Source organism: Octopus sinensis, linkage group LG7 (assembly GCF_006345805.1).
Source record: "Octopus sinensis linkage group LG7, ASM634580v1, whole genome shotgun sequence".
NCBI lineage: Eukaryota > Metazoa > Mollusca > Cephalopoda > Octopoda > Octopodidae > Octopus > Octopus sinensis.
The window spans coordinates 78,655,257-78,679,460 of NC_043003.1; the positions used below are offsets into that span (position 1 = coordinate 78,655,257).

At 37.4% G+C, this 24,204-nt stretch overlaps 1 protein-coding gene across 1 annotated transcript in view; it reads right to left on the bottom strand.

The window, feature by feature from the left end:
- Window positions 1–24,204, bottom strand: part of LOC115214444 (ankyrin repeat and MYND domain-containing protein 1-like) — a 64,340-nt gene that overhangs the window by 17,677 nt on the left and 22,459 nt on the right. The window contains exons 7-14 of the mRNA XM_036504857.1: window positions 22,695–23,431; window positions 18,567–18,738; window positions 17,067–17,207; window positions 12,403–12,504; window positions 10,521–10,628; window positions 7,703–7,834; window positions 4,058–4,165; window positions 1,004–1,136 (exon numbers count right to left, since the gene is read on the bottom strand). Coding sequence (XP_036360750.1) covers window positions 1,004–1,136; window positions 4,058–4,165; window positions 7,703–7,834; window positions 10,521–10,628; window positions 12,403–12,504; window positions 17,067–17,207; window positions 18,567–18,738; window positions 22,695–23,431 — 1,633 coding nt within the window. The remainder of the gene's footprint in view (window positions 1–1,003; window positions 1,137–4,057; window positions 4,166–7,702; window positions 7,835–10,520; window positions 10,629–12,402; window positions 12,505–17,066; window positions 17,208–18,566; window positions 18,739–22,694; window positions 23,432–24,204) is intronic.

A 24,204-nucleotide genomic window follows, 5' to 3' on the forward strand; every position in this document is an offset into this window, starting at 1 on the left:
CCTGTTGTACCCTTATCAGATGGGCAGTCATAATGAATATATTGGGCTTTGTATATTTGTACCCCAGTGTCACTTTGATGGCATGCACTGCTCCCTCACTCAATAATAATGGTAATAATGATAAATGCAGTACCTGGCAGTAGCTCTCTTGGCTTCTCATCTTAACTGATTGGAAGGGTTATCATGTACATTGTTTTGTCTTGATGTAAAAGATGGGCTACAATAAATATTTTCCTCAATGTCACAGATTTGCTTGTCAGTTGTTTGACCTTAGCTAGTTGAGCATGTCTCTTGTTAGCTGATGATATGTGCATCTCTTATCATGAGCAGAAGTAGTGGAGGAGCATCATAGCCATGCGTTGAAAGGAATTCTTTGAGGTTTGGATAATTCACCTCCAGGAAACATTCATGTTTCATTCAACATCCTTAAACAACCCTTATTCAGGGACCTTTTGAGCAGGATGGGCTACTTGACTTGAAGAAAATTCTAACTGGGCCCCAGCTGCAAGGTCATGTACTGTTAATCTTGATATGAAATCACCATGTTGCGCACATGTAGTTGTAATGCATGTGCCTTGGTGTACCCTTATCAGACGGGTAGTCATGATGGGTATACTGGGCTTTGTATATTTTATCCAAGTGTCACTTTGATGGCATGCACTGCTCTCTCTCTCAATAATAATAATGATAATAATAATAATAATAATAATAATAATAATAATAATAATAATAATAATGATAATAATAATAATAATAATAATAATAATAATAATAATAATTTTGTTATACCAAATCTGTTCCAATAAAAGAAAATATATTTACAACTTTTATATTTAATGTTGGTATGTATAAAGCATTATTTATTGGGCCTTATCTTCGAACAGTGCAATTATATAAATGTAGATGATAAACATGTATATATAAGACACACACACACATTACTTTCCACTTATTTATGAAACTGTTCCTGAAAAGCTGAGGCAAAAAATGACTCAATATTTACTTTGCTTTGACACTGAAAGAATAGCTTCTCGCATTTTGGTGCCCAGAAAAGTGAGCACCTGCTTTCTGTTGTTGTATGTCACTCTTTCAGCAACTGTCAGTGCATGGTATGGCAGGTGAGCTATACGGGAATCCTGGAAAGATGAATATCATTGAGTGAAAACAAAAGAATTAACTGATTAATAATACTATGTATATATATATCTTTATATATAAAACTGAAGTTGTGAGTGTGAGTGTTTGTCTACTCCGATTTAGATTCCTAACTACTCCCACATTTTACGGTGCAGTTTAACCAAAAGCGAGTATCTTATAGTCGTGATTCATATCAAGCCCTTCTGGGTATTAGTGCACGTCTACGATGAGTCTGCGATTTAAAAAAAATTTACCATCATTTTTCCGCATTTTTAATACATTTTTTGTTCGGTTTATATAAGGGAAGTAACTCTCTAAAAATGCTTATATAGTTATTTCCCTTACAAACCCAAGCAACGCCAGGCGATACTGCTAGTATATATATATATATATTATATATATATATATTATATATATATATATATATATATATATATATTATATATATATATATATTATATTATAACTTAGGGTATCAATAGCAACCAGGATCCGACTCTAAAACCACCTTAAGTGTTCACACTTACGGTGGTTTTAGAGTCAGATCCTGGCTGCTATTTTCAGCATGGCGATGTCTCATAGATACTCTAAGTTATAATTTTAATAATAATTATTACCTTTGAAGGATTATATTTCCATGCTGGCCACTTGATAAGATCGTCATTTAATTTAAATTAACGATCTTATCCTCATTTATATATATATATATATTTGGTCATCATGTTTGAAATTTGTAGAAAAGAAAAAAAAGTTTGCTAATGTTTTGTAAATACAAGGACCCATATTGTCAATACACTTTTCGCAATCAATAAAATCTTGCCGTTTTACAGCATCGTCGGAATTAAATATTTTCCCTATTAAAATTTATCCAAATTCTGGAATAAGTGGTAGTCAGTAGGGGGCAAGATCAGGTGAGTATGGTGGTGGAAGGAGAACTTCCAACTCCAAATCCTGTAGTTTCACCAATGTCATTTTTGCAATGTGTGGACTGGCGTTGTCTTGCAATAAAATAGGAGTGGATCTGTCGACTAATCGAGGCTGTTTTATTTGTAAGTTTCTGCATCATTTGGTCCAGTTGGCTGCAGTATACTTTGGCCGTGATTGATGAGTCAGGTTTAATGAAATGATAATGGATCACACCTGTGCTAGACCACCAAATACACACCATCAGCTTCTTTTGATGAATTTTGGTTTTTGGACTGTGTTTTGGTGGCTCGTCTTAGTCCAACCAATGTGCTGAATGTTTACAGTTGTTGTATTGGATCCATTTCTCATCACATGTTACAATTCGATTAAAAAATTATTCATTTTTGTGACGAGAAAGTAGCATAATGCAGGCTTCCAAACATTGTTATTTCTGATTTTCATTGAGCTCATGTGGAACCCACTTATCCAACTTTTTCACGTTACCAATTTGAACATGGCGAGTCAATATTGTTTGCCTGCCAACACCAAATAACAACGATAATTCATGGACACTTTGAGATGGATCTGACTCGATGGTGGCATTTAGTCTGTCATTATCCACCTTTGTTTCTGGTCTTCCACATTGCTCATTTGTGAGGTCAAAGTTACCAGAATGAAATTTGATACTGTCTGCTGTGTAATAACATTAGAATAAAATACTCCATTAATATACAGAGCTGTCTATGATGCAGTACTTCAAAGGAAGAACTCATATTTCAAAACTGTATGAATTTGTGACTTATACATCTCTAAACAAAAATAGCAAATAACGATTTATAAATACTTTATAAAGCACAAAATGAGTTAGAATAAAGAAATAGATGTGTCAACTTTCTAACAAAAAAAATAAAGATTATTAGAATATAATAAAGGTGCAAAATGATCAGCTGTTAAAATTTACCATATACCTTACAACGAATTTCATACTTGACAACCTAATATATATATATATATATATATATCTTCTGTTATTTGTTTCAATCATTTGACTATGGCTATGCTGGAGCACCACCTTTAGTCGAGCAAATCGACCCAAGGGCTTATTCTTTGTGAGCCTAGTACTTATTCTACCGGTCTCCTTTGCCGAACCACTAAGTTACAGGGACGTAAACATACCAGCATCGGTTGTCAAGTGATGTTGGGGGAGACAAACACAGACGCACACACACACACACACACACACACACACACACACACACACACACACACACACACACACAAACATACACACACACACACAAACGCACACATATACGACAGGCTTCTTTCAGTTTCTGCCAGCAGTGATATTTGTTATGGCATTTCATATCTGAAATGTTAGATGTTTAGCTATAATTTTTATAGAATATCTGTAGACAGTTCTATATTTAAGAGATGAGGAATTATGTACATTATTTACAGGCATATGGCGTAGTGGTTAAGAGCGCGGGCAACTAATCCCAAGATTCTGAGTTTGATTCCAAGCAGTGATCTGAACAATAACAATAACAATAATAATATTAACATCGAAAAATACCATAGGAATGAGAACCCAGGTTCGAAATTTCCTCAAGACACCTGAAGTAGACTGGAGGGTATATCAGCCGAAATGTTGTGTTAACAACAAACAAGATGAGGACAAACATCTATTGAATGTAAATAATGTAAATAATGTAAATAATGAATATCTGTAGAGTTAACTTTAACAAGTGATGTAAACACATTGCTAACACAGAAGAACATAGTATTGACTTATAAAAAAACGTTTGATGTACTTTATAGTATACTATGGTTGCATAATGAAATATTGTGTCCCTACAAGTCACTAGCTTCTAATGATCTTTGAAAACCACAAGGCCATGCTGGGGTAGTATTCCATTGAGGGAGTATAGAGGGTGAGTGCACCTAACAGACTGGCAGTGTGAGGCAGAATGCCCAGTTGAAACACATATGGTGATAAAGTAATAAATGATACCAAATTAAACATGTAATAGGCATAGTCAACTACTGAGGACATCACTCTTTTGGCTCCAGTGGGAACTTCTCTGAGAATATTGGCACCATACTTCAGTAATGTTTCAATCTAAAAAAGGAAAAGGAAAAAAAGTAAAATAAAAAATATAATAATTTCATTAAAATCATCAAAATTATAAATAAATAATCAAAATTAGTATTCAAATAACTCCATCAAATGTAATATTCGGTATTCATAGTTTTGAAGTAAACCTGTATTATCTCATAGTCTTGAAGTTTCGATGATGTGACTGTTTACCTTTAGAATGTCATAGTATTATAGGTATGAGAAGCCAAATCCGGTTGGTTTAAACATAAAATAGGTGGAATGTTTGGGCTCTATATGGCCAGTTTAAATGTTAATTGGTTAAAAGGAATTATCAAAATTACGGAGATGTACTTGCATAGCAAGTGACCTGATCTGAGATTGTGTGCTGGAATGGAAACAATTGTAGCATGGAAGGTGTTTATAAGCCATTTAAGAAACACACAAAAACCGTTAGATTCATTTCAACATTTAAATTTAATTTGCCATTTGGCAAATTAAATTTAAATGTTGAAGTAAATCTAACAGTTGGGAAGTAACAGTCAATTCAAGGTTATAATGGAAGACACCTTCCAAAGGTGCCAAGCAATGGGACTGAGCCCAGAACTTAGTGGTTATAAAGTACACCTGTACCCTAAAATCATCATCATCATCATCACCCTCCTTCTCCTCCTCTTCCACCTTCTCCACATCATCATTATCATCATCACCGTCAGTGTTTTACATTCACTTTTCCATACTAATATAGATTGGATGGTTTTTTTTTTTTCAGAGACAGTATTTTACAGCTGGTTGCTCTTCCTGTCACTAACCTTTTTAGTCATTTGTAGTGACAGCAGGAACATAGTATACCTATTCTAAAACTGGGACACACATGGTAAGCCAGCACCTTAATAAACATTCGGAATCATCTTCAGAGAATTAACATCTTTAGAGTGATGTTTGTCTCCAAAATATTCATTACCCACTCCCCATAGGCCATGCTAACTCACTAGTCCAATATGATATATCAGTACAAAAATAGTTAAACCCTTGAGCATTCAGATAACTTCATCAACATCATCATCATTGTTTAACGTCCGCTTTCCATGCTAGCATGGGTTGGATGATTTGACTGAGGGCCGGCGAACCAGATGGCTACACCAGGCTTCAATCTTGATCTGGCAGAGTTTCTACAGCTGGATGCCCTTCCTAATGCCAACCACTCCAAGAGTGTAGTGGGTGCTTTTATGTGCCACCGGCATGGGGGCCATTCAGGCGGTACTGGTAATGACCTCACTTGAATCTTTTTACACATGCCACTGGCACAGGCGCCAGTAAGGCGATGCTGGTAGCGATCATGCTTGAATGATGCCTTTTACATGTCACTGGCACGGAGGCCAGTTAGCTGCTCTGGCAACGATCATGCTCGGATGGTGCTCTTAGCACCCTACTAGCATGGGGCTCAAGCGCCAGTAAGGCGACGTCTTCTTTATTCACATTGTTTTGAATTAATCATGCATTTCGATCATGAGATTTCAATTGTGTGTTTGTATATTTTTAAAATGACATTGTAAGGTACATGTGAGAGGCCAGATGTGGCCAATTTGAACATAAAACAGATAGAATATATGGGCTGGATATGGCCAGGTTGAATGCTGTAGGGTTAATCTCTTATACTGGTTTCTCATCTAAATAAAAAAATAAACAATGATTTCTAGGGGTGGAGGGATTCAATACTTTTACCCCTAAATGAATGTCCATTGTGGAGACGCAATGGCCCAGTGATTAGGGCAGCAGACTCGTGGTCGGAGGATCACAGTTTCGATTCCCAGACCGGGCGTTGTGTGTGTTTATTGAGCGAAAACACCTAAAAGCTCCATGAGGCTCCGGCAGCGAGTAGTGGTGACCCCCTGTTGTACTCTTTCACCACAACTTTCTCTCACTCTCTTTTCCTGTTTCTTGAGTAACGCTGTGATGAACTGGCATCCCGTCCAGCTGGGGGGAACACATACACCACAGAAACCGGGAAACCGGGTACATGAGCCTGGCTAGGCTTGAAAAAGGCAAAAAAAAAAAAAAAAAAATCCAGTACTTGATTTTATTAACCAGAGAAGGATGAAACGCAAAATCGATCTCAGCAATTTTTGGTCTCAGAATGTAAAGAGCTGGAAGAGATATCATAAGGCATGTTTGTCTGATGCTCTAATGCTTCTCCAAACCTACTACTTTAAGTCTTGAATGAGCACTACACCTTTACATCCATGTAAATTCATATTTGTTGACTCCAGATCAGCCTTGTTTAAGCAAACCTATAATGAAAAGTGTTCCAGCCATGGCCATTCATCTTTTTTTTCTCTCTCAGATAAAGTCTTTGTAGAATTTTATCATCCAATGCATCCATTTTTCCGTTAAGATAGTATCTTTCAATTTTTACTTGTTTCAGTCATTAGACTGTGGCCATGCTAGAGCACCACTATGAAAGGATTTAGTCAAATGAATTAACCCCAGTACTTTTTTTTTTTTCAGTCTGGTACTTATTCTATCGGTGTCTTTTGCTGTACCACTAAGTTATGTGAATGTAAACAAACCAACACTGATAAGTCAATTGGTAGTGGAGGACAAACAAACACAAAGATACATGCACATAGATATATATACATATATGTACATACATAAGATGAGCTTTTTTCAGTTTCTGTCAAGCAGATCCACTCACCCATGGTTCCATGCAGTGGAACTGAACCTGGAACCATGCAGTTGGAAAGTAAACTTCTTACCACGGTGGGTATGATTTAAGGGATATTGGCTACTATTGTCCAGTTACTGTTTAGCGGTCCTCTTCATTGGGTCGTATATACCTAAGACAATAGGGTGTGCATGAGGAGAAACTGGTTACTATTTCTGTCAGGTCAAACTACTATGTAGCTTATTGGTCCATCCATCCATCCTCCATCCATCTATACATACATACATACATACATACATGCATACATACAAACATACATACATACATACGTACATACATACATACATACATACACACATACATACACACACACATACATAAGGGAGTAGGATGTAATTTGAAAGTGGCTACTATTTCTATCAGGTCTAGCTATTATGTAGAGATCTCTCTTATTAGCTTATACATGAGACAGTAGGGTATAATTTGAGAGAAACTGGTCACTATTTCTATTACTATGTAAAGGTTCCTTTCAATTGTTCATGCATAGATATATATACATACATATATAAGACAGTAGGTTGTGAGTTGAGGGAGACTGGCTACACTTTCTCTCAAGTTGAACTATCCTGTAGATGTTCCCTTATTGTTCATACATATGTGTGTACAGTGTAATTGAGGATTTGGTCATTATTTCTAGAAATATGAGCAACAGGAAAGAGAGCCCCTTGATTGGCTTGTTTCAATCCTTGTTTCTAAATTGCCATTTCAAAATATGTAGCAAATTACACAAGGTACAAAACCTCACTCCTCCTCCTCCTCCACCTCTCCAAATTAATCCTCTGAAAATAGTTGAAATGAAAACTTTAAAACTGATATGATTTCTTTGAACTTACCAAATCAAATCTGTCTTCAAGATTCCATTGATCTTCAAACTGAGTTGTTACAGCAACACAGAGACTGTTACCAATGCCATGTGTTAATTCCAGGTTTGGTTCAGCACCATTATTCAGTAATTCTGTCACTGCCTGGAAAATGACAAACAAAATACAATAAAATGGCTTCAGATTAATAAATAAATATAAAATCATTTTAATAATTTTGATAAATGTTTTCATGCTTTTCTGTGAAGATAAAAAAGAAGACTTTGTGGAGACCAAAAGATCATTCTTTACTTCCTTTTCTATAGTAATTTGTTGATTGATGAGGTTTCTGGCAACCTCGCTTAAAGTCAAATGGCATGAAAAAAAGCACCTAGTATATTATGTAAAACAGTGGTTCTCAACTGGGGGCCATATGGGTCCTGAGGGTCCATGTAAGAATTTTGGGGGTCCATGCAACAAAATAGTAAACTGGGGATCCACAATAGTATTTTAAGGGCCCCTGAAAAAATTTTGCTTTAGATTTATATATTGGTATGTATTGCAAGAAACAGCTAAGTTTCTTTTTCTATCATTTTACATAGTTCAACCTACTCAAGTTAATATATGAAAAGCAAAATAGGAATTTTGAAAGAATTTTCTATAAAACTAGTTTTTAAGCATTGAATGGTTTTGGGGTCCACCAGACGAAAATAGTATTTCAAAGGGGTCCATAGATTAAAAGTGGTTGAGAACCTCTGGTGTAAAGTGATTAACATTAGGAAAGGTACATCCAGCTACAGAAACTTTGCCAAAAGATACACTGGAGAATAATGTAGTTCTTGGTCTTGCCAAACCATCTAACCCATGCCAGCATAGAACATGGACGTTCAATGATGATGATATGTATAACTTTGATTGAGCTGTCTATTTTACTTATGTGAGGAAGAGAAAATCATATTCCAATATTTAGCTACTTCATAGCAATATTAATTTCAAATTTTGGCACAAGGTCAACAATTTCAGGAGAGGAGGTAAGTCAGTTACATCAATGCCAGCGTTCAAGTGGTACTTATTTTATTGACCTGGATAGGATGAAAGGCAAAGTTGACCTCGGCAGAATTTGACCTCAACATTAAAACAAACTAAATACTGCTGAGCATTTTGCCCATCTGTCAGCTTGCTGCCTTACTGTCAATTAATGATATTAATCAAAGTCTAATTGTAAAATCATATTTTAACCCTTTCATTACCAACCCGGCTGAAACCAGCTCTGGCTCTTTAGTACAAATGTCTGGTTTTCAAAAGTTCTGAATTAAAATCTTCCACCAAACCTTAGTCACAATTTATGTTCCTAAAACTAGCTTAATTATAACGATGTTATTTTACTAAATTCTTTGTTATATTTAAAATAATTGGAAGAAACACAGAGCATCTCAAAATAAATACAGTAACGAAAGGGTTAATCTCTTTCTTCAGACAGTTATACAAAATAATAAAATTCCAATCATATATAAATACTGGTGGAAAGAGATAGTTCTGGAAGAGATTTGTGCCATATATGTTACGTATGCATTGTGTAAAGCAAGCAGTAAACGTGGAAGCTCTCTTCATACTGACTATAAAAGTATCATGATTGAAAAGTGAAGGAAAGGAGAGATCTGTTGCACAAGAGACCAAAAGACTCAGTTACCGTTTTTGGGAGTGTGAATGTTTGAAAGTTGTATAATGCATAAGAAATTCTTTGCAGTTCAGACGATAGTCATACAAGAGTTGTAGTATTGGCAAAAGCCACTGAAGTTGTAGAAGTTGTGTGATTTCTCTCTGAGCATGTGAGAAGCACTCAGGGGCTTTGGGAAGTGGTTAAGAGTGAGAGACTCATGATACTAAGGCCATTGGTTCAATTCCTGTTATGGGTTGCATGTTGTGCTCTTCATTTCATATTACTCAAGTCTACTCAGCCCAAAACTGATACCTGCCTAGTTTTGATGCAGCTCCCTCACTTTCCTCTCAGTGTCACATCCTTGATGTTTCCTTGGGGTCAAGGGTGAGAGCAACATAAGGATATCTGTGTCAGCCTGTGATGACATAGACACCTAAAACAGTGAGTTAAAGCATTGTACATACTAACAAGCACCAACTATGGTTGTGGTGTGATGGCTGTGAGTCTCTCTTGAGCTATATAAAGGGTTAACAACTCTTTTTGGTTAACCCTTTCATTACCATATTTATTTTGAGATGCTCTGTGTTTCATTCAATTATTTTTAAATATAATAAAGAATTTAGTGAAAGAACTTAGTTATCATTCAGCTAGTGTTGAGAACATAAATTGTGACTAAGGTTTGGTGGAAGATTTTAATTCAAAACTTATGAAAACAAGACATTTGTACTACAGAGCCAGAGGCAGTTTTGGCCGGGTTGGTATCAAAAGGGTTAAAGTATTTTAACAGATTTTGAGTTTTGATTATATGAAGTTTCATATTATGTTTCAGGTGACACAAAATGGTATCAACTCTCTTAAAAAAAAGAGGAAGGACACATTGAATAATGTAGTCTTTGATGCACTGTTTATGAAGGAGAAACAAGATGGTCAAGATGGTCAAGACTAGTTTGCCTTTGATCATTGGTCTATTTGATTATAACTGACTTGGGCCTTAACAAGAACAACAAAAGGAGCAACAACGATGCCGACGCTAACGCCGCCACTGCCGCCGACAACAACATTAGAGTTATTTTGCTATCAAATTCCTGTAAACTGTTGATTACTGATAATAAAAAAAATTGAACTGAGACACTTTGTCAGTGTACCAAGAGTTAGAAATAGGGTCTCATGATGGTTATATGATATACTCACCAGTTTGTTTCCCCAGGCAATTGCTAAAGCAAGGGGAGAGAAACCATTTGTTGAAACATTTGGATTCGCTTTCTTCTCTAACAGCAACCTGACAATAGCAGCTGCATCCTATGATGATGATAACGATGATGATAATAATAGTAATAATAATAATAATAATAATAATAATAATAATAATAATAATAATATTAAAAATTCAGACAAATACATAATAAAAACACCAAGACTTACAAATATATATAACATACAGAAAATTGCACTACTGGGCACTGCACACATCCTACGCAAAACACTTTCAATACAGTAACCATCAGAGCATCACAACAAATCACAGCACATACTCAAGGCACACAGAGCTGCGCTCGGTAGTAAAGTGAAAGCATGTTATAAAAATGAAACTACTGAATGATGATAATAATAATAATAATCATAATCATAATAATCATAATAATCGTAATAATAATAATAATGATGATGATGATGATGATGATGATGATGATGATGATGATGATAACAACAACAACAACAACAACAATGTTTTCTTTATTAACCACTAAGGGTTTACAAAAAACTTTGAGGATAGTACAGGACAATATAATGTGCGGTTACATAAAAGGTGTATAAGAAGTAAAAAGACAGTAACAATATAAAACTATAACCGTGAATAATTCCCCCAAAGAAGGAGACTTCCTAGGGCTGCTTGTGGGGATTCCAGAAATCCACAGTTACCCTGGTATGCTTACTGAGACAGTTAAGAATTACCCTTGCAAGAATTTGTCCAGTTATGCAGAACAAACATATTGCTCTGTGATTATCACATGCTTTTCTTCCTTTTGTTTTCATACAAGCGCATTATAGAGACATCTTCCAACTGTTGGGGAACAGATCCAGTTTCCCAGATCAAAATGATCAATTTGTGTAGCTTTCTTGCAATTTGTCTACCACCATACTTGTACACTTCCGCAGGAATACTGCCTCGTCCAAAAGCTTTACTGTTGGAAAGTTCTTTTTAATTGCAGTATGAGTTAATCCTGATGTATGAGTTAATTCGTTCCTGGAGAACACTTGTAAAACAAAAACTCATTAACAGAAAATAAAACTCATAAAAACTTGTAGACCTGGGGTCTTGTAAAGCAGGTCCTTATAATGTAAGGTATTACTGTATTTATCTCTTCCAAGGAAAAGTTCCTCAATTATAGGCTTCTGAAGGATTTCATCGATTGCTTCAGGTTCAGTAGTGGATTCGGGATTAAACATGGATTTAAAGTGCTCAGCCAATCTTTTCAAAATTTCATCTTTGTGACTTAAGAGTTTTGACCCGTCATTATAAAGAATAGGTTATGCACTGCCCTTTTGGGGGGCCAAGCATGCCTTTCAGATTATCATACCATGCTCTCAAGTTGTGTGAGTTAGCAGCCAATTCCAATTCTTGGGCTTTTTTTTTTTTGTTCTCCAAAAATTTTTTATCTCATGCAATAACAATGATGATGTCACACTCTAATCTTTCATCATCTGACACAAGGTCACCTCCTCAAACGCCCCTTCCCCTCTCAAAATTCCTTGTCTTGTTAGTTGCTTGGTGACCCTGCTAGTGCTGGTGCCACGTAAAAAGCGTACAGTCAACACTGTGAAGTGGTTGGCATTTGGAAAGGCATCCAGCCTACGCTGGTGTCACATAAAAAGCACTAGGTCCACACTATGGGGATGGTTGGTGTTAAGACGGGTATCCAGCGGTAAAAGCCATGCCAAAACAGATACAGTAGCCTGGTGTAGTTGTCTACCTGACTGCCTCCTGTCAAACCATCCAACCTATGCCAGCATGGAAGAAAGATGATGATGATGATGATGATGATGATGTATATAATCTGATTGTGTAGCTTACCTCATAATTATCATTTCGTGCACAAGCAATATGTAACGGAGTGCGTCCTCCTAGAATCAACTTTGCCTCTGGGCTTATGTTATCCAATTGCCATTCTTCTCTCTTTAAATCAAAGGAAAGTGAATATATTAGTCTAACGTAAACAGAATTATACCAAACATTGTATAATAGGAGTAGATATTTGTTCTACAATTACAATAATGAGCTCTGCTGCCAGGACCTGTGGTTGTTCACTGACTCAGTTTATCTCTATATATGAGATAATGAGAAGATTTCTGGCTAGCTTAATATAAAGGCATAATCTCTGTTAGCGAACTAACTACTGCATTCAAAATCAGGCACAGTGGTTGTGTAGCATGAAGTTTGCTTCCCAACCACATAGTTCCGGGTTCAATTCCACCATGTGACATTTTTGGCAAGTGACTTTAGCTATAGCTCCAGACTGACCAAAGCTTTGTGAGTAGATTTGGTGCAGAGTCCTGTTGCCAGACATAGGGTCTAGCCTCCGTGTTAAGTGTGGAGCCATGTGGTAAGATGAATGGAGGCATAATGTCACCATCACTAGTGATCACTCCAAACACCGTGATGTTTGGACCAATGATCTGGACCAATGCATTGCTTCATTTAGAGAATACTTAGAAGGCGATAAAAGTGTAAACATGTAAAACTAAGTGAATAAAATAATATTGTAAAATTCCAGTTTCTTTTGAGTAGCCCCTCATATACAGGGTGCAATGGGTAAATAGTCACCATTTCATATCTTTGATTTCGTGCATGCACATTGTTTTTGATTTTGTTGACTACATAGCATAATGGAAGCACTCTGTCGGTTACAACGACGGGGGTTCCGGTTGATCCGATCAACGGAACAGCCTGCTCGTGAAATTAACGTGTAAGTGGCTGAGCACTCCACAGACACGTGTACCCTTAACGTAGTTCTCAGGGATATTCAGCGTGACACAGAGAGTGACAAGGCCGGCCCTTTGAAATACAGGTACAACAGAAACAGGAAGTAAGAGTGAGAGAAAGTTGTGGTGAAAGAGTACAGCAGGGATCACCACCATCCCTGCCGGAGCCTTGTGGAGCTTTAGGTGTTTTCGCTCAATAAACACTCACAACGCCCGGTCTGGGAATCGAAACCGCGATCCTACGACCGCGAGTCTGCTGCCCTAACTACTGGGCTATTGTGCCTCCACATAGCATAATAGACACTGTGAGAAAAACAGCACCATGATGCAATTCACTCTGCCAGAAATTTGGAAACGACATGCTGTAATGCTTGGCATTTGCGCTGGAAGCTCCAATAAGAACATTTCAGAGTGTTTAGATATCAATCTGAGGTCATGTACCAAAAGTGATAGAAATCAAATATCCAGTCAACATCATGGTGTTTGGAGTGATCACTAGTGATGGTGATGTTGTGCCTCCATTCCATTCATCTTACCACATGGCCCCCACACTTAACACGGAGGCCAGACCCTATGCCTGGCAACAGGACTCCGCACCATGCCACACAAGCAGGAGAACCCAATCGTGGCTGTCAGACAATTTCTGCGACTACCGCACCCCTAGCATCTGGCCACTTAACTCCCCAGACTGCAACCTCCTTGATTATTATGTGTAGGGTGCAGTTGAGTGAGAGACCAACAAAACTCCTTCTAACACCAAAGATGGATAGAAGGCAATGATTATGGCAGCGTTCCCCAACTTAAACAAGGAGACTGTCCAGAAGAGCTGCAGGAGATTCTGAAGAATCTAGAGACCATGGTTGAAGCCAATGGCGATTTTATTAATCAAATTTACTCCTTAATATTTCAATATATTTTTATATAATTTTGGTACATATATCTGTTAAAATGAGATGTCATTGTTATTTTAATTTTTGTGTAATTTAGACAATAGTTTATTCACCATACCCTGTATATTCAAATATGAAATAAGCAACGGTAGTGTAATAAGCATTATCAACCACATATACTTAATGCACATGCTTTGTGTACTGGCCGTTGGACTGTAATTTGGCACAGTGAAGAATACTCTCACAAAGCACTGGATGTTAAAATACATGAAAGTCATTGTCTATGCCTTTCAGGTGTTTGAACACCCAGCACTTTGGGAGAGTATTCTTCACTGTGCCAAATCACAAGCCCACCAGCAAATACACAAAATGTGTGAATTAAGTATATGTGGTTGATAATGTTTATGTGTGTGTGTTTACACACACATACATGTAAAAGTGCCTGTGTGGCGATATGTAGAAGTGCCCTTGCGACATCACATAAAAATGCCTGTGTGACTCCATGTAAAAGTGCCACATGAAACTGCCTGTGCAGTGCCTCGTAAAAACCCATGTGATGCCATCTAAAAGCACCTGTGTGGTGTCATGTAAAAGCACCGATGCAGCACCACATTAAAGCATTCAGCACACTCTGTAAAGTGGTTGATGTTAGGAAGGGCATCCAGCTTTAGAAACCATGCCAAAACAGACAAATGGGGACTGGTGCAGCCTCCTGGCTTGCCAGCTCTGTTCCCACCATCAAGGTCATGTCAGTATAGACAACAGACATTAAATGATGATGATGATGATATACAGGGTGCATAAAGTATTTGAAGACATACCTTTTTGGGGTCACTGGTGCATTTTTTTTGCTAACTCTGTATAATCTTTGTTTCAGAAAATTATAAGAGGAGACCCTCAGCTCACTCAAGAAATGAAGGGGCATGCTGCTATTGTGGTTATAAAGGCTGAGCATAGCAATTTAGAAATATCTCAATTTTTAAAAGTTGCCAATCTTTCATCTACAAAGTTTGTAAGGAGTTAGAGACTGAAGATAGAAATGTATCACCAGTATCAAAGCATAAAAAGCATTCTAAATGCTCTGAAATCATCAGAACACTTGAATTTATCCAGCAAGTTCAACAGACTGTTGATTACAATCTCAGAAAGTCCATGAGGTCAATTGCAAAAGATCTCCGTGTGTCAGATGGAACAATCAGAAATATTGTCCACAAAGACATCAGATATAAGTCTTATATAATGAGGAAAGGACAATTTCTCAAAAAAAACCAAAAAAAAAACCAAAAGAAAATCACTACATCAGATCTAAAAGGTTCTTAAACAAACTATAAAATCTAGCAGAAGAAGAATTGATTTGGCTTTTCTTAAAATGAGAAAAACTACAACCAATATCAAAAAGTTAACAGATGAAATGACAGATGGTTATGTACAGACCCATCTGAAGTTCCAAGTGTTATGCATACAAAATTTCCTGCAACTGTCATGGTTTTAGGGGTTGTCAGCAATGAAGGACATGTGATGCCTCCTTACTTCTTTCCACAAGGCCTTACATTGAGGTCCTGGAAACAATTTTTAAGCCCTGGATAGGCAGTGTATGCAATGGAAGTTCATATATGTTTCAGTGAGACTCTGTACTATCACACATGGATCTAGTAACACAGGAACACAGGATAATTGAAAATTTTCATGATCACATAACCCCTAACATTTGGCCTCCTAATTCCCCAGATCTCAATCTATTGGACTATTACATGTTGGGTGTTGTTGAGAGAGAGAGGTCAATGAACATGCCTATAACACCAAAGATTCTTTGAAAGTTGCCATAGTCAGAGTAATGTCCAAAATGAACCAGGACCACTTGATTCGAGCATGTAGATGATTTAGATCTCATACAGAAGCAGTTGTTGGAGATGAAGGTGGGTTTATTGAATAACATCATAGAAAAGAAGGTTTATTTTTATCCTCATAGCATTTTTTGATAAATAAAGTTATTATCTGTTATTATTGGAGACACATAACCTTGTGGTTTGAGTAGCGGACTCGCGGTTAAGGGACCGCGGGATCAAATCTCAGACAGGGCGATGTGTGTGTTTATGAGCGAAACACCTAAGCTCCACGCAACTCCAGCAGAAGGTAATGGTGAACTTCTGCTGACTCTTTTGCCACAACTTTCTCTCACTCTTTCCTCTTGCATCTTGCTGTTATAATATATCTGTTTATTATATATCTGTTTTTTTTTATAAACATAAATCTGTCCTCATATACCTTATGCACCCTGTATATATATATATATATATATATATATGTATATATGCAGTATATATCCTGTATCAGCATGCATGAGATGTTGGAGTTGTGTGTTGTTGGTAAATGTGCATCATCAATCAATCAACAGAAAAGAACAATTACATCAACAATAACTACCAGACATAGGCAGACACATTCAGTAGTCTCATCTCCATGCTAATAATCTAGATTATTAGTATAGATTAGGCTGCTATTGCTAGCAGGACAAGTGACCACATGGGAGTTCTCTCAATGGTTTTACCATACTGCCAGTTTTCTCTTATGCTGCCCTACTTGTGGGTTTCACAAATTCCAGTAAATTCAAATGATAAATATTGCTTTCAAATTTTGGCACACAACCAGCAACTTCGTGGAGGAGCTAAATCAATTACATTGACCCCAGGGTTCAGCTGGTACTCCTTTTATTGAAAGGATGAAAGGCAAAGTCGACCATGGCAGAATTTGAAATCAGAATGCAAGGACGGATGAAATACTGCTAAGCAAAAGATAATATTAAAATCAACAATAACTACAACAAAACAACAGCAGTGAAAAAGAGGAAAAAATGATTTGGTCAGACCAGGGCTGTGTTCAAGTAGGAGTTGTCAAGTGCAGCCCTTGCATTGGGATCGGCAAGAGAATTGAGCAATAATTCCGTCATTTGAATTCCTTCCTTTCCAGGCATTCCACAGGCAACGTGTAGAGGAGTGACACCTCCTTCCTAAAAGAAGACAGGAGAATGTGGTGCTATGTTAAATAAGAAAACCGCATTGACATTCTGTTAACCTAATTCGAAAAAATATTAGACTTATTAATTAGAAGAAATATTAGACTTCATCATCATCATCAACAACAACAACAACAGCAACAACAACAACAACACTACCACCACCACCACCACCACCACCACCATTTAACGTCTGTTGTCTGCTTAGCTAGGTTTAGCTTGGGTTAAATGGCAAAGATATGTAAATCTCCACTTGTCCTGTGACTGACTACTTATGTCTGCTCAGACGAGATTGACTTTAATAGATTCAATTGCTGTTTTATTAATTAACATTAGAAAAAGGAAAGGCAATGTCAATGTTGGTAGAACCAAAACTCAGAACAAGTCTAGACAAAACTATTTATCGGATACTCTGTTGTTTCTTTGATTTAAGGGGTTGACTGAAGTATTGGATGGCTGGCAAATAATGCCAATTTTGAAACGAGCAATTTGAGTAGCTCAGGATGGTGCTTTAAACAGAATGTTCTTCTGATACTCTGGTGTTTTATAAGTTTTCTTCCATGTGAAGATAACAGAGAGGTGGTAATGGATGATTTTTTTTTTTTCAGCCCTTTTCAAGCCTAGCCAGGCTCATGGGCCTGGTTTCCCAGTTTCTGTGGCGCACGTATTCCCCCCAGCTGGACGGGATGCCAGTCCATTGCAGCGTTACTCAAGAAATAGGAAGAGAGAGTGAGAGAAAGTTGTGGTGAAAGAGTACAACAGGGGGTCGCCACCACCTCCTGCTGGAGCCTCATGGAGCTTTTAGGTGTTTTCGCTCAATAAACACACACAACACCCGGTCTGGGAATCGAAACCGCGATCTTCCGACCGCGAGTCCGCTGCCCTAACCACTGGGCCATTGCGCCAATGGATAATTGCAAGGTTGAAAATGGAATTTCAATTGTTAAAATATATTGCTTGGAAACAAGTGTGGGTTGGTAATAAGAAGAACATCTCACAGTCGAAATCTACCTCAACAGATCCTAATGAAGTCACACACACTATGAAAATTATTAAACTACAAAAATTATGATGGCTATTTTGAGTTGAAATGTAATAAAAAAAAAATTAAGAATAAAACAGAATATAACTGACTTTAATTTAAGTGAAAATAATTATAATTTCTCTGGGCTTAGGTATTATGGTTATGCAGCTATACAAGTGAAATAAAGCAGATTTCTAATGGTTTATTCTTCAGAAATCTTCAATGCAACCAACATTAATGTAATTTGTCTGTGTAGTAGTGATATATCAGAAAACAAAACATTGTATGAAAGTAGCTTGTAATATAGGGGAAAAAAAACATTAACTTACCTCATCTGAGAGACAGACTGAAGTGGATGCATTCTTCAACAAAAGAGACCTCGCCATTTCTACATCAGCTGCTCTAATAGCAAAGTACAGAACTGGCCATGGGTAGTAAGCAGCATTAGGATCAGCTCCACGCTGTAGGAGTAGGTTAACGCATGTTCGGTACTTGTTGTCTCTGAGAAGATAATTATAGCCATAACCAGAAATTAAAAGCACACTTTGAAACAATGTAATACAATAATATAATCATTTCAAATTCAAGAGAAGGCTTCGGCATATGTCACTCTTTACTCTTTTACTTATTTCAGACATTTGACTGCGGCCATGCTGGAACACCGCCTTTAGTTGAGCAAATCGACCCCAGGACTTATCCTTTGTAAGCCTAGTACTTATTCTATCAATCTCTTTTGCCGAACCGCTAAGTTACAGGGACGTAAACACAAGCAATGTCGAGGGGACAAACACAGACACACAAACATATAAACACACACACACACACATATATATATATATATATATATATATATATACACATATATACGATGGACTTCTTTCAGTTTCTGTCTTCCAAATCCACTCACAAGGCTTTGGTCACCCTGAGGGTATAATAGAAAACACTTGCCCAAGGTCCCACGCAGTGGGAATGAACCCAGAACCATGTGGTTGGTAAGCAAGCTACTTACCACACAGCCACCCCTGTGCCTGAAGAAATTTTTGTACTTTTTTTATTCTGGGTTGTTCTCTCTCAGGTCCAGTTAGCTTTGAATGCTCCTGTAACTCAGATTGTTTTTCTAGATAGGGGTGTTGGCCCTACACTATTTTTTACCTTTGGAGCTGGCAAGCCAGAGGATTGCACCAGGTTCCATTGTCTGCTTTGACATGATTTCTATGGCTGAATGCTCTTCCTAATGCCATCTATTTTACAAAATGTATTGGGTGCTTTTTATGTGGCACCAGCATCAGTGAGTTCCCCAAGCAACTTGCAAAATAAACTGGGATGGGGAGTAGTATTGAGGGAGGTGACTTTGTGCCAGTTAAGAGGCAAAAGTATAACAGCAAGGAATAGAAATATGTACCTAGAGCAGTTACTGGGCTGCCCCAATTGGAGAAGAAAGGAGAGAGATAGAGTTAGAGAGAATGGTAGAGAAAAAGAAAGAGAGAGAGAGAGAATTGTGGAGATGCTCACAAGGTAGAGTGTGGGTGAATCATTGTATCAAAATGAACATGATTTGGTCAATTAGTGATGATATCATTAAAGAAACTGACCACTCACACATCTGGCAAACAGGATCTTATCAGTAAGTTTTTTTTTCTTTGCAGTTCCTTTTTTCATGCACAGACATCATCATCATCATCATCATTTAGCGTCTGCTTTCCATGCTAGCATGGGTTGGACAGTTCAACTGGGGTCTGGGAAGCCAGAAGGCTGCACCAGGCCCAGTCTGATCTGGCAATGTTTCTACGGCTGGATGCCCTTCCTAACGCCAACCACTCTGTGAGTGTAGTGGGTGCTTTTTACATGCCACCGGCACAGGTGCCAGATGGGGCTGGCAAATGGCCACAGTCGGATGGTGCTTTTTACGTGCCACTAAACTATAAATAGAAATCTTTTACTGCAAACAAGTAGTGGTACAAACACTTGTCATGCTGCTGGACCGTCCACTCACACTTCCTTCTTAAACTAATTGTTGTGCTAAAATGATATTCTGATGTAAATAGCTTTTCCATTGTTTGTAGTAATGATAATACCTTTTTTTATCAACAACGAAATAAATATTTTTGCATTTAAAATCTCAGATTTTTGTGTTATTTCCTTTGCTTCAATCACCCAGATCATCACACTGGTGTCACACAGAGACAGAAATATTCTTAACATTACATATCTTTCTAAATTCACAAAGAAATTCAGTTTTTTTTTTTAATGCAACAAGGACCCAATAAGATAAATGAGACCTGAGTAACAGAGTCAAATATCTATAACACCCTCCCTCACAATTTTCTGAATTTTTGTAAGTCACATTATTTACATTATTTACAATTGATGGATATTTGTCCTCATCTTGTTTGTTGTAAACACAATGTTTCGGCTGATATACCCTCCAGCCTTCATCAGGTGTCTTGGGGAAATTTCGAACCTGGGTTCTCGTTCTTAAGGTATTTTTCAATGTTATAATTATTATTATTATTCAGGTCACTGCCTGGAATTGAACTTGGAATCTTGGGCTTAGTTACCTGCACTCTTATCCACTATGCCATATAATAATAATAATAACATCGAAAAATACCTTAAGAATGAGAACCCAGGTTTGAAATTTCCCCAAGATACCTGATGAAGGCTGGAAGGTATATTAGCTGAAATGCTGTATTAACAACAAACAAGATGAGGACAAGTATCCGTCAAATGTAAATAATGTACATAATTCCTCATCTCTTAAATACAGAACTGTAAGCCACACATTGTATCTATGTTTTTGAAATGAATGATGGTGCAATTCTGAAGAGATTGCTTACCAAGCTTGTACCATTTCTCATGAATTAGAGCACACTAAATCAAATATGTGAAGGATCCTTAAAGATAGATCCACTTCTTACAATTGGTTCCACAAATCCACTTTTAACCCATTTGGCATTCAGATCCCTCTGTCAAGTGTAATACTTATTTATTCACACTGTTTTGAATTAATCATATATTATCTGGGAGCTCTGAGATTTGGATGATGAGATATTGTTTATTTTCAAATAATATTATAGTGTACATTATTTACATTGTTTACATTGGACGGATATGTGTCCTTGCCTTGTTTGTTGTTACCACATTTTGGCTGATTTACTCTCCAGCCTTCATCAGGTGTCCTGGTAGAATTTTGAACCCAACCCTGGGTTCTCATCCCTAAGGTATTTTTTTTTGCTGATGTCATCGTCGTCATCGTCATCATCATCATCATATCCGTTGTCATCATCATCATCATCATATCCATCGTCATCGTCATTATCATCATATCCGTCATTGTCATCATCATCATCATATCCATCATCGTTGTCATCATCATATCTGTTGTCGTCATCATCATCATCATATCCATCGTCATCTTCATCATCATCATATCCATCGTCAGTGTCATCATCATCATTGTATCCAGCTTAAATATTATACCTGATTCATGTTCACACCGGCCAGATCCAACCTTTCACACTACAATAACTACAGTACTACAAAGAGTTAATCTATAAGCTGTCATATTGTTTATATCACGAAGGTGCATGGCTCAGTAGTTAGAGCACCAGGCTCAGAATCATGAGGTAGATTTCTGGACTGGGCTTCCCAGTTCAATTCCAGGCAGTAACATGTGTTGTGTTCTTGAGCAAGATGCATTGTTTCACATTGCTACAGTTCATTCAGCTGTAGAAATGGCTGCAATGTCACTGGTGCCAAGCTCAGTTGGCCTTTGCCTTTCCCTTGGATAACACCGGTGATGTGGAGAGGGGAGGCTGATATGCATGGACGATTGCTGGTCTTCTATAAACAATCTTGCCTGGACTTTTGCCTTAAAGAGAAACATTCTAGGTGCAATTTCATGGTCATTCATGACCAAAGAGGGTCTATTACCCTTTACTCTTTATAATCAAGTCAAGTCTAAAATGTGCTATCAGTTATACTTAGTGTCTACATCAATGGTTTTTCATCTCTTGTCATTCAACATCCATCACAATGTATATTGTTAAACAGAGGACACAGTTTGCGTGCCTTGCAAAAAAAAAAAAAATGTAAACAAAAAGAAAGAAAAAAAAACATACTGATTATTTTAATCAAAGCAAGCTAATTTGGCCACAGAGAAATTTATCCATAGTTTTTAATAGTATCTCAGCCTGCATCAGTCACTACCAGTAACACCATCACTGCAACCACAACTGCCACCACCATCACTGTCACCATCATCATTACCACCACCACCACCACCACCACCACCACCAACAACAACAACAACAACAACACTGCAACCACCATGGTCACCACCACCACCACCACTGCAACCACCAGCCACCACCACCACCACTAACACCATCACTGCAGCCACCAGTCACCACCACCACTACAAAGATTATAACAATAACTATAAAAAAAAAACTTACTCAATATTGAATTCCTCTTTTTGTGAAACGTCTTTGAATGAAACCTTTTTGGGCAATTTTACATTACTGCCAGTATCTTTTAGTGATGCACCTGGGACATTAAGTGTTTCTGACTTGCCCTTTTTCCCTTCTAATTTAGAAATTAAATCCTCTGCTTTAAGTTCTACATGTGTCCCTGATGCATCTTTAACATCTACCATTTTATTCCCTGCAAAATCAGTTTGCAAAGTTAAACTTTTGGTATTTCTCTCATCAGCTGTCTCATCATAAGCAGCTACATTTGGGGATAATTTGTTATTGTCAGGGAGTGACTTGCGTATATAATTAGAGTCTTTTTGTAGATAATTTGATTGTTTCGATAACAATGTACTCATTACTGCAGAGTCTTGCCATTGGCCACCTTTGTTGTCAGCTGCTATCAGTTTAGAAATAATTGTTGCAGAAGTTTGTGAAGGGAGATCCACAGTGTGATCCATTGATTCAGGCCAGAAAAGAGTATCATTAATATCAAAAATATTTGAATAACACAGAGGTATGCATGGTTTCTCATTTTCTCGGCCCACACTGTAGTTTGGAAGATAGCCTACTTTATGTATTTGGATGTTCTCCGGAAATAGGTGGGATGGGTAACAGTGAATAATCCCAACGGTGAGGGCAGAACATCCTTCATCACTAAGTTGGTTAACATTAGCACCACAGTTGAGCAGTATTTCAATGATTTCATCATTTCCTATAGACTAGAAAGAAAAAAAAGAAAGAAATGGGTGAAGGGTAAACATTTTTCAACATGTTATCAACAATATCAAGAACAACAACAATGAATGTGGCGCAGGAGTGGCTGTGTGGTAAGTAGCTTGTTTACCAACCACATGGTTCGGGTTCAGTCCCACTGCGTGGCACCTTGGGCAAGTGTCTTCTACTATAGCCTCGGGCCGACCAAAGCCTTGTGAGTGGATTTGGTAGACGGAAACTGAAAGAAGCCCGTCGTATATATGTATATATATATATGCGTGTGTGTGTTTGTCTGTCTGTGTTTGTCCCCCTAGCATCGCTTGACAACCGATACTGGTGTGTTTATGTCCCCGTTACTTAGCGGTTCGGCAAAAGAGACCGATAGAATAAGTACTGGGCTTACAAAAGAATAAGTCCCGGGGTCGAGTTGCTCGATTAAAGGCAGTGCTCCAGCATGGCCACAGTCAAATGACTGAAACAATTAAAAAGAGAGAGAATACAAGACATTAAATTTAACCCTTTAGCATTCAAGTACACCATATCTGGCCCAAATATTTGCTGTTTTTATGTTCAAACTGGTCAAAGCTAGCCTCTCATACTTACACTACAATGTCACTCTAACTATAAACAATCACATCATCAAAATCTCGAAGCTATGAGATAATGCATAATCAATTCACAATAATGTGGATAAATAAGCATTATAGTTGATGGATTAATCTGAATGCTAAAGGGTTAAACATCTTACTCTTTTACCCTTAAACTTGTTTCAGTCATT